Source organism: Notolepis coatsorum (assembly GCF_963971535.1).
Source record: "Notolepis coatsorum genome assembly, chromosome: 14".
NCBI classification, from domain to species: domain Eukaryota; kingdom Metazoa; phylum Chordata; class Actinopteri; order Aulopiformes; family Paralepididae; genus Notolepis; species Notolepis coatsorum.
Window position 1 is genome coordinate 11173239 of NC_140178.1, and position 17857 is coordinate 11191095.

General features: G+C 40.7%; 1 protein-coding gene across 1 annotated transcript in view; it reads left to right on the plus strand.

Moving 5' to 3' along the window:
• Nucleotides 1-17857, plus strand: part of LOC311240195 (E3 ubiquitin-protein ligase rnf213-alpha-like) — a 128667-nt gene that overhangs the window by 1063 nt on the left and 109747 nt on the right. Inside the window, 3 exon segments of the mRNA XM_084328737.1 lie at nucleotides 371-531; nucleotides 1300-1470; nucleotides 12980-13191. Of these exon segments, the coding sequence (XP_084184863.1) occupies nucleotides 371-531; nucleotides 1300-1470; nucleotides 12980-13191 (544 nt within the window).

Here is a 17857-nt window from a genome sequence, read left to right on the forward strand (position 1 = left end):
ATATGTACACATCATTCAACTTAGCTGCTGCGGTTTATAGTCAGGTGCGGCTTATAGTGCGAAAAGTACGGTAATCTGCTATGGAGAGGGATTTGTGTGCTGGTCAGGATAAATGCAAGCTGTTGGGGGGCAAGCTGTTCTTCTTCTTGCTCCTAATTAAATGTATCTAGATTTTAGCCTCTATTAGATCTTTAGTTGAGTTACTTGTCTTGTATTTGTCTGGAACTTGTTTTATGCATTTGTTGTGTTTGTTTGGTGGATCAGGTCGCTCTTGTAAATGAGACTGTGTCTCAATGAGATTTTTACCTGTATAAATAAAGGTTTGAAATGAAATGTTGTTTGGACTTGACTGAAAGTTGTTGTTCTACAGGCTGAAGGTAGGGGCTCCACTGTGGACCCAGGGGTAAAGCTGGAGCACATGGAAGTCCAAGGGTCTGCCCACGGGGCAGGAGACGCTGCAGCAAGTACACATCCCAAGGAACAGGAAGACTCCAGAAACGAGGACGCTCAACCTGAGCCGCCCCCAAAAAGGTAGTCGAGTCAAAAAAGTCGTCTGGTAATCCGGAGGTTCCCGGTTCGATTCCCGGGCAGCTTGTCGAAGTGTCCTTGAGCAAGACACTTAACCCATAACCGCTCCCGATGAGCAGGTCGGCACCTTGCACGGTCGCCTCCGCCGTCGGTGTGTGAATGTGTGAGTGAATGGGTAGAATGTGAGGAACAAATTGTAAAGCGCTTTGGATATCACCTGTACTACTATTATTTGTTATTTATATACATATAGAACTGCTCCACATGGATTTTAATATATCATGCTTTAAGTACTGTAGTTTTAATGTAGTGTTTTTTTTTTACTGTAGTTTAAACGAAGCTGGTGTTTTTTTTTTATAGTGGTGAGTGTCCATGTATTGTGACTGTATGTTTGTCTTTTAACCACTGCACAAATGAAGTTCCGAAAGGAAAATAAAGTAATTGGAAGTGGATAAAAGCTGTTATATAAAATGCACCATTTACTGTACAAGACATTTCCATAGCTCACCAGTATAAGTTTCAACCCTGCAACTAAAACATTTTTTTTTTAAAGATTTATTTTTTAGCGTTTATCGCTTTATTTCTACTGGGCAGTCCAGTAGAGAGAGATAGAGGAGGAATGGGAGACAGAGTGGGGGGGAAGACATTCGGCAAATAACGACGGGTTCGGGAATCGAACCCGGGTCGGCCGTGTCGCGGCTGAGCGCGCTATGTGGTTCGCCACTGGGGCGCCCCCCAACTAAAACATTTCTATGTGAAATCAAATTTCAGGATAACCAGGGCGAACAAGCCAGTCGCTCCAAATGACCGGCTCACAATCTACTTCCACGCAGTCCTCTCAAAGGACTTCAAGTTTGACCCGGAGGAAGACCAAATATTCCTCAGGGCTGGAGACCACATCGGGACATGGGACGAAAACACAGTCGAGCTCTCTGTGTCCAAGTAAGTTGCACTCGACACCGCAGCGCCCCAAGTTTCAACACTGTTTGACGAACATTGTTGTTACTCAGCTGAAAGTAGCTTTGGATAAATTACTAAATTGTAAATGTAATGATTTCCTGATAAGATCATACAGAGTGTAGCTTATAATACAGCACAAACACAAGATCAGACATGGAGGCTAACAGTTTGTGACATGGACACACACTGATACCGGAGATAAACGGAGGTATTGCTGTCTTAATATGGTTGGTTTCAATATTTTTGTGAGATGTGTCATAGTAAATATTGCTCACCCCTAAGGGAATGTCTTTAATTAATGGATGACACTCCAGAATCTCAAAGGCTTACAGGAACCTTACCTCCATGGTCCTCATTGTCGGGCCGTCAGAGTGACAGACCAGGGTTCATACTTTTCTGCCAGTATGGTCGTGAGATGGGTATTCAATTATATTCAAAATGGTCTTAAAAGGTCTGAAAATTTCTTAAATTTAACTTGTTGAAACCTACAGGAACAGTGGTGGACTCAACCATTACATTTACCTGCTCATTCCACCTGATTGTACAAGATCGAGTGGTTGGTCCTCGTTTTACAAACCATCAGGAATCCTACAGTGCCCCATTTAGCTTTGGCTATTGAAGATACATCCATAATAAATACGTAATTGATTTTCAATTTGATTGACAACGGTTGGAGATCAACTCTGCAACAGAGCGGAGAATATCAAGCTTTAAGGACTGTTGGAGTTCATTACATACATGAGCTAGAGGGGCATCAGAGCAAAATGCAGATTTACCCTGTTCAGAGCAAACTCAGGGGAGTCGGTCACTATTCCATTCCAATAATGATGTAGTATAAGGAGGTAGCTTACCAATAATGATGTAGTATAAGGAGGTAGCTTACCAATAATGATGTAGTATAAGGAGGTAGCTTACCAATAATGATGTAGTATAAGGAGGTAGCTTACCAATAATGATGTAGTATAAGGAGGTAGCTTACCAATAATGATGTAGTATAAGGAGGTAGCTTACCAATAATGATGTAGTATAAGGAGGTAGCTTACCAATAATGATGTAGTATAAGGAGGTAGCTTACCAATAATGATGTAGTATAAGGAGGTAGCTTACCAATAATGATGTAGTATAAGGAGGTAGCTTACCAATAATGATGTAGTATATAAGGAGGTAGCTTACCAATAATGATGTAGTATATAAGGAGGTAGCTTACCAATAATGATGTAGTATATAAGGAGGTAGCTTACCAATAATGATGTAGTATAAGGAGGTAGCTTACCAATAATGATGTAGTATATAAGGAGGTAGCTTACCAATAATGATGTAGTATATAAGGAGGTAGCTTACCAATAATGATGTAGTATAAGGAGGTAGCTTACCAATAATGATGTAGTATAAGGAGGTAGCTTACCAATAATGATGTAGTATAAGGAGGTAGCTTACCAATAATGATGTAGTATAAGGAGGTAGCTTACCAATAATGATGTAGTATAAGGAGGTAGCTTACCAATAATGATGTAGTATAAGGAGGTAGCTTACCAATAACGATGTAGTATATAAGGAGGTAGCTTACCAATAATGATGTAGTATAAGGAGGTAGCTTACCAATAATGATGTAGTATATAAGGAGGTAGCTTACCAATAATGATGTAGTATAAGGAGGTAGCTTACCAATAATGATGTAGTATAAGGAGGTAGCTTACCAATAATGATGTAGTATAAGGAGGTAGCTTACCAATAATGATGTAGTATATAAGGAGGTAGCTTACCAATAATGATGTAGTATAAGGAGGTAGCTTACCAATAATGATGTAGTATAAGGAGGTAGCTTACCAATAATGATGTAGTATAAGGAGGTAGCTTACCAATAATGATGTAGTATATAAGGAGGTAGCTTACCAATAATGATGTAGTATAAGGAGGTAGCTTACCAATAATGGTTTTCTATAAGGAGGTAGCTTACCAATAATGATGTAGTATATAAGGAGGTAGCTTACCAATAATGGTTTTCTATAAAGAGGTAGCTTACCAATAATGATGTAGTATAAGGAGGTAGCTTACCAATAATGATGTAGTATAAGGAGGTAGCTTACCAATAATGATGTAGTATAAGGAGGTAGCTTACCAATAATGTTGTAGTATAAGGAGGTAGCTTACCAATAATGTAGTATAAGGAGGTTAGGGCTGACCTTCAAAGCTTTTTTTGGCCGTTGAAGCTTCGGGGCCGAGATTCGAGATGAAAAAAAAGAGAGAAAAAAGTGATCATTTTTCAAATATATATATTTTAAAATGTCTTTTTTCATTTCTTTTGATTTTTGAACATTTATTTTTCAACAGATGTACACATACAACAAGACATTAGACATAAAACAAAACGAACAAAAAAGAAAAGCAAAATAGAATATGACATGGGTTCATTGACCTTCCTTATATTTACATTGAGTATTTACATTTCAGTCTCTTCTCTAAGTTCCTCTCCTCCTTCTGTGGTGTCGTTCCTAATTGTCCGTCTTCCCATTTTTCCCATCTTGATATGAATTTCTCCTCCTGTAACCTCAGCATATGTGTTATTCTCTCCATTTCTTGTATCTCCTCTACTATTCCTACCCATTGGTCCTTAGTCGGTAGGGATGGGAATCGAAAACCGGTTCCCTTCCGATGCCTGGAATCACGTGCCTCCCGTGACTTTCGATTCCCTTATCGCTGCCAGGTTTTCAAAACAACGTTAGTGTTAGCATGTAGCCATGGCAGACTTATTTGATTCCTTAAGGGCTCGAAATTGCCTGGGTTTTGGTCATATGCTCCCGAAATGCTCCCGCTGTTTGGCTACTTCTATGTGCAGTGAAAACTACTTGAATGCTTTAGAACCTAGTCATTGATTTAGTTCAGGGTAAGGTAATATTAGCCGCGGAGCTAACGCTAGCTAACGTGAGCTAACGCTAGCTAATCAAGCTCACAGAGAGAGATAAACAGCTGACAGCAGGTAGTACCAGCGTTTCCGTTAGAACATATTCGTGCCGGTCTGTTTGTCCTGCAAGATTTCTATCCCCGGACATATTCGAGAAATGCCGGTCAGCCTGGTTTTCCTTTTTACCAGCTGAATGCCACCATCGGCGCCAATGTTAACGTTAATATCGCCTAATCTATGTTTTAAATTATGGCTATGTGTCTAATCTGCCCATCGCATTATCAAAGACTATTTTTCCAGTCAGTGCTGTCAAGGCTGTTTATCGCGTCGTTTCCGTTTCAGAGCAGTTAGAAAAGCCCCCGTTTTGATATAAAAAACAGCTCATTCTGGAGCATTCTATGAAAATCGTCTTTTAGTGGAATATTCCACAACGTTGATATTCGTCTGCCTTTTTATGAATCGTTTTCAAATAAACGCTAGATGATCAATATTTTTATATTATACGTGCACGCAAGCACATTACGGCCGCGCGCGGATAATCGCCCCGTTGATTTCCTCTCGGACTTTTAGTGAAAACGAAAGAAGACATTTCACAAAACAGCTTATAACTTCATCAAACTTACTCTGATTATCCTAACACTGATAACATAGAGTCCTTACCTGACATCAGATGGTATCCAACTGGTATATTCCAATTCCTGATCACCATTCGAAAAAATCGATACGTGTATGGATCCAACGCGATACTGTAGAACTCCATGATCAGCGGGGATCTGAGGTTCCAGAATGAACTGTGTCACTGGTAACCCTGGCTGGATCAGTGAACTGGAAAATGTGGATATAATGTCGCACCTCAGCCAGGATAATTAAACTTTCCACTCGGGCCTGATATACCTGTTTGTCGTTATGGTGGCCAGACAGGCTCAAAAAAAGAAAGAAAAAAAGATTCACATCCGAGCGGCGCCATCCGCGCTTTATCAGCGTGAAGCAACATGTAATTGTTTCGTTCATCGCATAGGCTATTTAATTTGAGCCTATTTTAATACAATTCAAATAATAAAATTGTGCTTAGAGAAATTATTTTCACCGGACATTATGACCGGAGATATTTAAATATTCGGACTTCAACATATTTTGCCAGTCAAATACCGGTAATTACCGGCTAACGGAAACGCTGGGTAGTACAGGTACAAATACAATAAAACAGCGGGTGGGGGCTGTTGTGTAAACCTTGTACTCTTTAGTTCACATATAATAAGAGATGGAGTGTTTGTTTACTAGTCTGTAAGCCAGGCAGTACCGTGGTGCAACATACAAATGTGTCCGTGTAGCAACACAAGCCAATACCTTACAGGACAGGGGCCCGGGGGCGTGAACACTTAAGGCAACTAACTTGTGCTTCTGCGTTTCTCTGATTGGCCAGCACTCTCCTTCGTGAATACCAGCCGCTCTACGCTCGTTCCCTACGCCGGAGAAATTTTTAGAAAAACACAAAGCCGCCATCTTTAATGTCTTGCATAGGTAATATTAATACCGCAGCAATATGCATTCGTAATCCCCCCTACATAATAACCACGCAGGTTAATCAGCAAAGGTTAATAATAATTACCACACAGCTTAATTAGCAATGCTCGCACAATACCTAGGTTAATAATAAGTAGGCAATTGGCACAAGTGTAAATTATACATTCGTCACTCAGTTTTTATTTATTTTTTTTTATTTGTCTTTTTCCCCCTCCATTTTCCTCCGATTTTCTCCCATCCCAATGTTAGTCGTATGCCAATTCCCAGTCCCTTCCTGGTCGCTGCGCTTTACCCCCCACAGTCAGATCATTTGGGAGAGTGGAGGCTACCACGTGCTTCCTCCGACACACGTCCAGCCAATCACCGCTTCTTTTCACCTGGCAGCGCGGATTCTCATTGAGAGGGCGTAGCGTGTGGGAGGACCACACTATCCCCCTCACGTCCAATCCGCGCTTAGCAGGCGCCCCGACCGAACTGTAGGAGTCGCTGTTTACAACGACCCGGACCCACCCCGCCAGCTTCTCCCACCCTCTGATACAGCCAATTGTATCAGTGCAGACGGCCAGCCAAGCTGGTGACAACCCCGGAGCTGTGAGCTGGATTCGAACAGGCGAACCAAGCTCACAGCTCCGGGGCTGGTGACGAACGCAATCTCCGCTCGACCACCTAACCGCCTTCGTCATTCAGTTTTAACATTGATGCACTTAGCTCAACTCGTTTGCCAGCTTGCTGTGGAGCCTATGGTCACAAGTTCGAATCACTTCAAATTTTTTCTTTTTTTCTTTTATACGTTTAATTAATTTATCATCTCTCTATATAAACGTAACTAGCTATTCATATCGTTGTAATGTAGTTAATCAATCAATCATGTAACCTACTGTACCTGTGCTTTTACTGTACCTCTGCTTTGGCCTACAGCACAGCAGGTAATGTAGTTAATCAGTCAGCAGCCTCCACTGATGTACAGTGATTCAAACCCCCTCAATGTGCAGTTTCTGACAGCTGTGCTGTGTTGTCACGCGAAATAACGTTATGAATAAAAACGTGAAATAACATTATATAACGTTGCGTTATATAACATTACAATGTACAGTTTCTGACAGCTGGGCTGTGTTGTCACGCGAAATAACGTTATGAGTGAATCTGGTAGTTGTTTTGATAAATATGTTGTTTTGATAAATATGTATTCTACATTCAATAACATTACATTTCCGCGAGCAGCCTATTTCCGCGAGCAGCCTCGCTTGGCGTTTGAGTGCCGTCAAAACGAAAATGTGCATGCGCGCGTTACCGGCGTAGGGTGAAAACGAGCCGTAGCGTCACGTGGGGTCAAGTTGGCCAATCAGAGAAACGCGGAAGCACAAGTTAGTTGCCTTAAGCGTTCACGCGGCCCAGGGAGGTGTGTGTGTGTGTGTGTGTGAGTGTGAGTGAGTGAGACAGAAGTCAGAAGAATAACTGTAGTTACATTCAACAGGTCGTTATTCAATATATTAAATTAGTTTAAGAATAAAAAAATAAATACATTATTTTATTTAAGTGTAGGGTGTAGGCTATAGTTAATGTTTAATTTTTTACAGTTTTTGTATTTTTCTGACATGGGGGCTCAACAATAAATGACAATCAGAAATGTCAAGTTGCATGTTGTTATTCTAACCAGTTTGGTTCTGTTGCATTTCCAATTTATTTATTTAAACTATAAATTGATCAGGTATCGATAAGGGAATCGATAAAGAATCGAATCGATAAGCAGAATCGATAATGGAATCGTATCGATAAAATCCCATCAATTCCCATCCCTATAATAGTCGGTGGATCTTCCTTGTACCACAGTCTGGTTATTGCTTTCCTGGTTGCCACTAATAGTATCTTTAACAGATATTTGTCTTCCCCCTGTATATCTTCCTGAGTCAGATTTCCTAGATACAGCACTAAGCCTGTCTGGGGTATTTTGTATCCTATTATTTCGTTTATTGTCTCTCCTATTCCTTCCCAATAATTTCTTATTTTCTGACATTCCCAGAATATGTGTGTGTGGTTCGCACCCTCTTTTCCACACATTCTCCAACAACATTTCTGTGCTGGTGCATATTTGCCTTTTATCCCTGGTGTTATAAATAATCTAATTATGTTCTTCCATCCAAATTCCCTCCATACCCTTGAACCAGTTGTTGAGTGCTGTACTTTGCATATGTTGTACCATTCTTCCTCTGTAATCTCGATCTCTAGTTCCTTCTCCCATCTTTCTTTTATATATTTTGTTGTATCCCCCTCACTGTCCATTATTGCTTGGTACATTGCTGATATGACCCTCCCTTTATTCCCTTCATATGCCCTTACTATCATCCTAATTATTCCATTCTGTTCTTCGTCCTTGTCTCCTCTTATTTCTTTGTTGTAATAGTCTCTAATCTGTAGATATCTAAAGCGGTCTTTATTCTCTAGTCCAAATCTTTCTTTCAGTTTTTGTAGGGTCTGTATTTCTCCCTTTTCTACCATTGTACATATTGATTCGGTCCGTCAGGCTGCCATTTACCTTAATTCTTGCTGTCGGTTCCTGATATAGTGCTTTAATTGTTCTCATAGCGTCTTTGTCTAAACCAAACTTCTCTAGTACCTTGTATAGAAATACCCAGCCCACACTGTCGAATGCCTTTTCTGCATCTAGACTAACCAGTACTGCACTACCTCCTTCCCTCTGTATCTCCTCCACTATCTGCAATGTCTCCTTATGTTATCCTGCGTCTGTCTTCCTTTAATGAATCCGGTCTGATCTTCATCTATGATGTCTGGCATAAACGTCTCAAATCTTTTGGATATTATCGATGTATACATCTTGTAATCCATGTTAAGTATGGACACAGGTCTGAAACTGGTACATAGCTCCTTATCCTTTCCTTCTTTTGGTATTGTGGTAATTATGGCTTCTTTCCATGATGGTGGCATTATGCCCTCTTTCATCGTTTGTCTAAATGCTGCTTCTTTTTTTTTTTTTTTTTTTGGTCTTTTTCCCCCTCCATTTTCCGCCGATTTTCTCCCATCCCAATGTTAGTCGTATGCCAATTCCCAGTCCCTTCCTGGTCGCTGCGCACTTACCCCCCACAGTCAGATCATCTGGGAGAGTGGAGGCTACCACGTGCTTCCTCCGACACACGTCCAGCCAATCACCGCTTCTTTTCACCTGGCAGCGCGGATTCTCATTGAGAGGGCGTAGCGTGTGGGAGGACCACACTATCCCCCTCACGTCCAATCCGCGCTTAGCAGGCGCCCCGACCGAACTGTAGGAGTCGCTGTTTACAACGACCCGGACCCACCCCGCCAGCTTCTCCCACCCTCTGATACAGCCAATTGTATCAGTGCAGACGGCCAGCCAAGCTGGTGACAACCCCGGAGCTGTGAGCTGGATTCGAACGCAATCTCCGCTCGGCCACCTAACCGCCTTAAATGCTGCTTCTAATATGGGAGTTAGTTCCTGTCTAAATGTCTTGTAGAATTCTGATGGGAATCCGTCACTACCCGGATATTTGCTATTCTTTGCTCTACTAATTGCATCCTCTACTTCTTGTTCTGTGATTTCTGCATTTAATATTTCGTTCTGTCCTTTCCCTATCGATGGCAAATGTAGCTTTCCTAAAATAAAATCTATTTCCTCTTTTGCTGCTATCGGTTGCGTGTATAGTGTCTTGTAGTATTCTTCAAATGTCTTCTCTATTTTAGCTGGCTCTCTCAATATCTTGTTAGTTTTTGTATCCCTTATTGTATGTATCGTGTTTAGTTTTTGTTGTGTCCTAATCCTTCTAGCCAAAAGTGTAGTCGCTTTCGGTCCTCCCTCATAGTATGTCAGTTTCATATATCTTGCTTTCTTTTTTATTTCTGTCAGTAGCTCCCTGTTTATTCTTCCCCTCACATCCTTGATTTCCCTAAGTGTCTCCTGGTCCTTTGAGTTTTGGTGTTTCTTCTCTAGTTCTTTCAGTTTTCCTATTCGATTTTGATACGTCTCCATTCTGGCTTTCTTAATAATAATAACTTTATTTGTATAGCACTTTTCATACAGAGGTTGCAGTTCAAAGTGCTTCACAACAGTAAAAAATACAGGCATGAGCGAGCATAGCAAGGTATGGTAAATACCATTTCCATTGCTATGATATCAAAAATTGTTTCGAATATATCTAATATATATCATTGACAGTGTTGTGAAGAAGGCACAACAACGCCTCTACTTCCTCAGGCGCCTAAGGAAGTTCCAAGTCAGTCAGAAGATCCTTAAGAACTTCTACTCATGTACAATAGAGAGCATCCTGACTGGCAATATCACCTCCTGGTTTGGGAATAGCACCGCACAAGACCGAAGCAGACTACAGAGAGTGGCACGTTCAGCCGAACGCACAATTGGATGGGGGCTTCCCACTCTCCAGAACATTTACAACAAGCGGTGCAGGGGTAAGGCTAAGAGAATTATTAAGGACTCCAGCCACCCAAACAACTGCCTCTTTGAACTGCTGCGGTCAGGCAAGCGATACCGGAGTCTCATGGCAAGCACAGAAAGACTCAGAAGAAGCTTATATCCCCAGGCCATCAGGTTGCTCAACGAACAATAACACTATGCAACAACCATCAAATGCACTCACAACACACACATCCACACGCACACACTCACTTTAAACAAACAACACACTGCAGCACCCACTCTCCACACTTTAGAACACCTAAACACACTTTATATTTATTGGTAAAGGATTTGCACTACAACCCATACCTCAGTACACCTTACTGTAAATTGTACCTAAATTGTACCTCATCCCATTTCTGCTTTGCACTATATAGTATTGTATATTAGTATATTGCATAGTATATTGTATATTGTATGGTAACTCAGTTACTCTATTCTGCATCGAACATTGTACATATGTATATACTGAACACTGTCTACGTACGTGACTTCTATTTTACTTCTATTTTTACATGTTATACTATTTTATTTTATTTCATACTTATCTTTTGTCTAGCACAGTCTCTGGAGCGTAACAGAAAGAAGCATTTTGTGTAAAAGTATTCTGTACTTCTGTATGACAACTATTAAAGAAACTTGAAACTATCTTTCACTATCCGGAGGTGTATTATACATTGATTAACGTTACCATTTGTCCTTCCATTTTTCCCTTCACCACAACATATCTCCTCTCCGTGTCCCTTATTTCTTTGGTCATTTCGAATTTCACTGAGTTCTTAATTAATATAGCTACTCCCCTCCTCAAGTTCTGTTTAAAAGAACTGTAGAACGTATTTTCATATCCAAATATCTTAAATTTTTCGTGTTCCTGTGCTATTAAATGCGTTTCTTGTAAGAAAATTACTTGCATCTCTTTTCTAAATTTCGTCATCACCTTACTCCTTTTGGTTGGATTGTTCATACCATTCACATTCAACGACACCATTTTGATACCTTTAACTTGCGTCATATTTCCTCTCCAAATGCCCTCCTGTCTTACCCATGTCACATAAAATTATATTTGCGGTTGTAGCCTTTGCTATCTTTACCTGGTACACATATAAAAAGAAAAAAACAACATTTACGTTTGGTGCTTCCAAGGTATTAGGGAGTTCTATTTTCCTCTCCCTGTCCCCTGCTGGTGGGTGGGGAGTAATGGCTCTCCTGGTGAGAGGGCTCCCCCTAGTGGCTTGGATGCCTCCTGTGTTGGCTCTCCCTTGCTCACTATATAAGTCCAACATTTGTTCTGTGAACTGCCCCAGAGCTCCCGGTCAATGCTCTGTATTTATTTTTCTTATTGTTCAGAGACATTTATCAGCGATCTATTTGTATTGTGTGCCACATGTAATCCCATTATGCTTCCATATTGTTCCAATGTGTAGTGTTCCCTGTGTGTTTTATATATATTTATTCCCTATGTGTTGTAGACTCGTGTCCTTAATTAATTTTCCTTGGATTGATTGTTCATTTATCTTCCTCTGTTGTGGCTATTCTCACTCCTCCCTTGTATCCCCCATTATCATCTGTGTATGTATTGGGTAGTCTTTCATGTTTATTCTATTTTGTACTTATCCTCCCTCGGATCACCGTGGCCCTTCATGTCTCCTCCTCCATGCCCCTTTTCCTGTGTTTCTTTGTCCGTCTTCATTGTTGATCTGCCTCGAATCGCTTCAGGTCCCTTCCCTCTCCTCTCCTCTCCTCGTCCTCGTCTCTCAACTCTGGTCCATCTGCGCGCTCTCTCCATCCTCTGTATCAGTGCCGGTCTCTCTCCCCCTCCTCCCGGCGCCATCCATCCTCTCCGGGCCATGTCCCTCGTCGCCTCTTGTGCGCTGTTGTATAGTTTGGTGCCTTCGTACCAGTGGTACCTTCAGCGAGGTCATAGGTGATTTGAACCTGGTTTCTTTCTCCTTTAGAATAATTTTTATTTCTGCATAGCTCCTACGCCTCACAGCCACCTCTGTTGAATAGTCGTGATCAAAAGAAGTCACTTTCCTTCCTTCTACTTCTATCTTCGCCTGCCAGGCTGCTCTGAGAATGCTTTCTTTCATTTAGAATCTCAAGAAGTTTACAATAACTGCTCTCGGGAGGTTTATCTGGTTGTGGTTTCGGGGGCCAGTGCCCTGTGGGCCCTTTGAATATCCATCTTGTTGAGTTCTGGCTTTTCCAACTCCTTTCGGATTCGATTTTCCACATACCTGGTCATCGAGTCTCCCTCTATCCCTTCTTTCAGTCCCCATCTCCCATCAGATTGCTATTGTTATAATGCTGCTGTGGAGCTTTTGGTTGCCCCAAACAATAGCTTATTTCACACCTAGGTGAGAGGCCACGGCCTATGGCCCCCACCCCTCTCTCTACTTCAAGATCATAGTCTCCGTCTCTTCCTCAGTGTCTCCCAGCTGGCCATAAGGAGAGCACTCCTCTCAGCCAAAGCCCCTTTAACCCACATGTACTTTCCATTCATTGTTTTTACTATTAAACACATTTTGATTAGAGATTCGTCTATGATATCATTGATAAATCATAATCCACCACACTGTTACAAGTAAAAGTTAAATTTTTTTGTTTCTGCTTTTAAACAGGGACCTGGGAGAACATGGGTTTCTAATCGAGGGAAACCTAACTACGACCAAAACCATAGCGCTCACAGTGTCGATACCCTACAAGTACGTTGTCTACAAGATGAAAGGCAAAGGCAAATATGAGTATGAGTATATTTACAAACTGGACTCGTCGACCACGGCCACGACCAACAGGTGTTTATTTGTGAAGCAACAGCTACTCAATGAGGAAGGTGAGTTTCACTTTTATTCAAGTTTTGTTTTATTTGCAGGCATTAAAGCGTTCCGTCTTGAGACTGAATTCCGTCAATTTGATTCTGAGTCTGACGGATTTCCCGTCAATTGCCTACCTGGTATAATATGATTTGTAGATGCATACAGATTGAAACTAAATTGAGCCAATTGGAGGCGTCGAATATCATGAAAAAGGGCATTTTTCTCCTGCTGCGCCAAGCAGAGTCATGGCGAGCAATAATGGCAGGACGCACGCAGCGACTCGAGAGAAATGTATAATAATCGCAAGATACATTCAGACTGTTGGATCTAAATAAATGGATTTATGGACACATTTATGCCCGGACCACAAAGCTTATTGAAGGGTTAGCGGAGGCGCGACGGCTCTACCGGAGTCCGTCAGCCTGTTATATGAAAATGTAATAATAGTAGAAACGCATGTCAGAAAACACGAGTCTTACGACAGTCGCCTTTTTTGCAGCCCTCGCGCGTCAATTCTCTCCTTGTTTACCGACGTCACATCCACCACCTGCTTGCACTAACGTTACGCACGCCTGCTATACCGATTAGCTAACGTTAGCATAATAACGTTAATGGAAGGAGTAAGCCGGCCACTAAAAAGAAAACCCACCGCGGTGTTCTCAGACGAAAAGGATGAGCGGCACCACCCAACAAAAGAAAGTTTCGAGAGGAATGGAAGTTTGAAGATATCAGTGTTTCAAGAGACTGGCTAGGCTACAGTATGATGCGGGGGCTGTAGACAGTGGTGAGTTGTTAACTTGTTCCGCAACTATGTCAAAAAGAAAAACAGAAACAACACATTTGTCATTGTCATGTTACTTCACAGTACAAATACGTGAGTCCTCTGCTGTGGTTGTGACGAGTATCCTTTATTAGCTTAACTCCGTAGCAACATCACACAGGTGTATCTGTAGACAGTCTCCTCCCCACCGTATATTCTCTCCCCACCGTATGTATCTCTGTTAGGATCTATGGGTAACAGTACTGTATATTTGCATATCGTATATGTCACAAATGTAACATTAATATATACCTGTAGTATGTCATGTATGTCCCTATGCCATAAATGTTGTGTATGTCATAAATGTCACTATGAATTGAAAATGGGGGACCCTGATGTAAACAAGACAAACGTCTTTCTCTGGTCTGCATCCCCTTAACAATTGTGTGTATTGAGCCGTACTGTATTGTACCCATTCTGCAATCTGTTAAATATTGATTGATTGATTGATTGTTATTAACAGATTGCAGAATGGGTACAATACAGTACAGCTCAATACACACAATTGTTAAGGGGATGCAGACCAGAGAAAGACTTTCCTCTTGTTTACATCAGGGTCCCTCATTTTCAATTCATCATAACATATACGACATACAGATAGACAATACTGCAGGGCTGTACAGTGCGACATATATGTCGCACGTGCGACACTGACGTCAGTCTGTGCGATGAAAGGATTGACTTCAGTAGCACTGGTGCGATGGCCCGTGCCTGGCGAAAAAAAAAAAAAAAGTTACGCGGTAAATTGAATTGGCCACGGCGCCACACTATCCACTTGGTACTTGTAGTCTTGTGCGATTAAATACAATGTCCCTTCTGCGTAAGACTCCATATATCAAACACCAAATCCCATAATCCCTAGCGAACAATATCCCCGGCTCAGCTCACAACACAGCAGGACTTGTCTCAGCAGCAGACAGTAGCGCTTGGAACGCGGACATTGAAACAGAGCTAGTGGATAGTGTTGTCGCGACCCAAAACAAATCCCTGCTGTTTTATTCGGCAACGGGTCAAATGCATATAACATGCTTTGCAATCCTCGCGTCATAAAGTCCGAAATTAACGTTACGTTAGCATAAGCTAACAACAAGCTGTTCAGAGCCATATAGAGAGAACAGCAGACGGGCAGAGTGAGGAGGAGGGGGCAGACATTCTCCCTTCTCTGTGTGTGTGCGTTTGGAAAGATCACATGAAGTCAGACGAGTATATTATATTGATAGTAAATGTACTGAGGGTGGACAGATAATGTTGATATTTAAACATAAAAAATACAATACAAAATAAATGTATTCATGATCATGCAACATAAAACGGTTGCGTGTTGTGAGTTCCAAAACATTTAACTTAAAGTTTAAAGCTCAATATATCAAAAACGTGGCACTTTACAGTGAACAGGAGGTCTATGTGTATTAAAAACAATAGATTGTTTTTCCTTTAAAAGTCTGGAAGAGGTCAAAAATAAAAATGTCAAATGATATTTCCGTTGCCTTTTTTGAGTTGATCTAAATGTTACTGATTGTGTTAAATGGGCTTATGTTATGATGATATCGTCTCATATCGATTGCAGGCACCTGCATCGTATCATATCGTGGCATATATCAGCAAATATCGTATTGTTGTGGTATCGTGATGAAACTGGTGATTCCCACCCCTAGTAGAGTCCATACACCCAACACCAAATCCCATAATTCCTTACACGTAACGTGTCTGGCTGTGTGACGTCAACTTGTCAGCATAAAATGACAGCCAAACATGGCACTGCAACTAAATAACACAAATACAATAGGCACATTTGTGACTGTTACAAATATAACACATTTTATACTTGTGCTACAAGATTTTGGCCTGTGCTACAAAACGATCAACCTCTGTAGCACCAGTGCTATGTGCAAAAAAAGTTAACGTACAGCCCTGCAATACTGCTACATCTATACATTTATGACATAACAGATTTACAAATACAGTACTGTTTGTGATACAATAAGAGTCTAAAAAAGAGAGTATATACATTTGACGAAGAAACTGTACATTGGAGGAGGTTGGGTAGGTTGGGGGGAGGGGGGGGACTGTACATTGGAGGAGGCTGGGTAGGTTCGGGGGGGGGGGGGGGGTAACTGTACATTGGATTATCGACAAAACCGAAACAAGTAGGCTCCCTTAAAACGCTGATGCTATTTAAAAAATAATAATACAGCGGAGGTTAAAATAAGAATATGACTTGGCCTGAAAAAAAGTTCAGTCAGGAGATTTTTTTTTGCTTTAATCCCTGTATTTGTCACAAATAAGGTTTACATGTACATTACAGTGAGATGCTTCGTTCTGAATGAGCCTCCTAAGATTGTGCTTCATACAGTACAGTGTTTCCCACAGGATGGGGAGTGAACTATGGGGGGTGAATGTCCGACCCTCTAGGGGGGTCCGGGGGCATGCCCCCGCTGGATTTTTTTTAAATTTTATATATATAAAGTTAAATGCATCAATCTGGTGCACTTTGAGAGCAAAATAAAGAGGCTAGATCTATGATGAACTTTGTGCTCAAAACACAAAATCGACATCGACTAGACTAGTGCTTCCCAATCCTCTCCTCGAAGCAAAATTCCACCACCAGCACACCTGATTCAACTTAACTAGCCCTTTATTAGTTGAATCAAGGTGTGCTGGTGGTGGAATTTAACAAATACATGGAACGGCTGGGGTGTCTCGAGGAGAGGTTTGGGAACCACTGGACTAGAGCATATATTTGAGCCATCAAAGAAATTAAGCAAAAGTGGTTACCTGTGTTGAACTGGTTTATTTTTTAGAAAATAAAAGAATATAGTGGATTATTATTACGACTACTACCACTGCCAATACTACTGATACATCCCTATTGACAAACTTTATATTTAAAAAAAATAGTAAAAAAAATAAATAAAATAAAAACCTTTTTTTCTTTTTTTTATTAACATTTTTCTTTTTTTTGTTCATTATACAACTGTGGCCGGCCGCCACAGTCTAGGTAATTAATGGGGAAACCCTGCAGTAAAAAAAGTTTAAAGAATAAAGACCAAACACTATACAAATAAACAATATACAAAACTAAAATACAAAATGCAAACAATGCAAAAATGAGGTCTGCAAATCTTTTTGTAATAAATGGATACAATGTGGTGTAGTGTTAAACGTGTCTAAAGTGAATGTTAAAGGTGAATGTTTAAAGTGAGTGTGTGGATGTGTGTGCAATGAGTGTAGAATGGATGAGTTAGTGTTTCAGAGTCATTGAGCATCCTGATGGCCTGGTATAGAAGCTCTTTTTGAGTCTCTCTACTGGCCATGAGATCAATTCAGCCACCATAATCTTTGATTGCATGGTACTGGTAGTAGCTTTTGGCAAATGAGGATTGTCATGAAACCTGTGCGTGACTTGCATTAAATTTGCATTAAATATATGGCAACATTTTTTATCACGATAAAAAATGTCATATCACTCTATCGATAATTATCTCGATATACATGAAATAATTATTTCTGTCAAGTTTAAAGGCTATTTTTGCTGCTGAATGAAAGCTGAAGAAACCAGAAGGTTAATTGTGATTCAGAATATTCTTTATTGTCAGAACATGACAAACTAGGCCTACTTGCCAAACCACAAATCTGAGGTAGCACATGAACACGAACTGTATAACAATACAACTTTTATAACTGACATTAACAATGAAAATAAATAAATAAAATCTCAATTCTGGTATTAATAATGAAAAAATAAATGAAATAAATTATATCTCAAGTCTGATTAGCACATCATATCCTACTGTGTACAGATGGTTTCAAACCGTATTCTAAATTGGAAAGCAAACAAAATAAATGGACAAGAGAAAAATAAA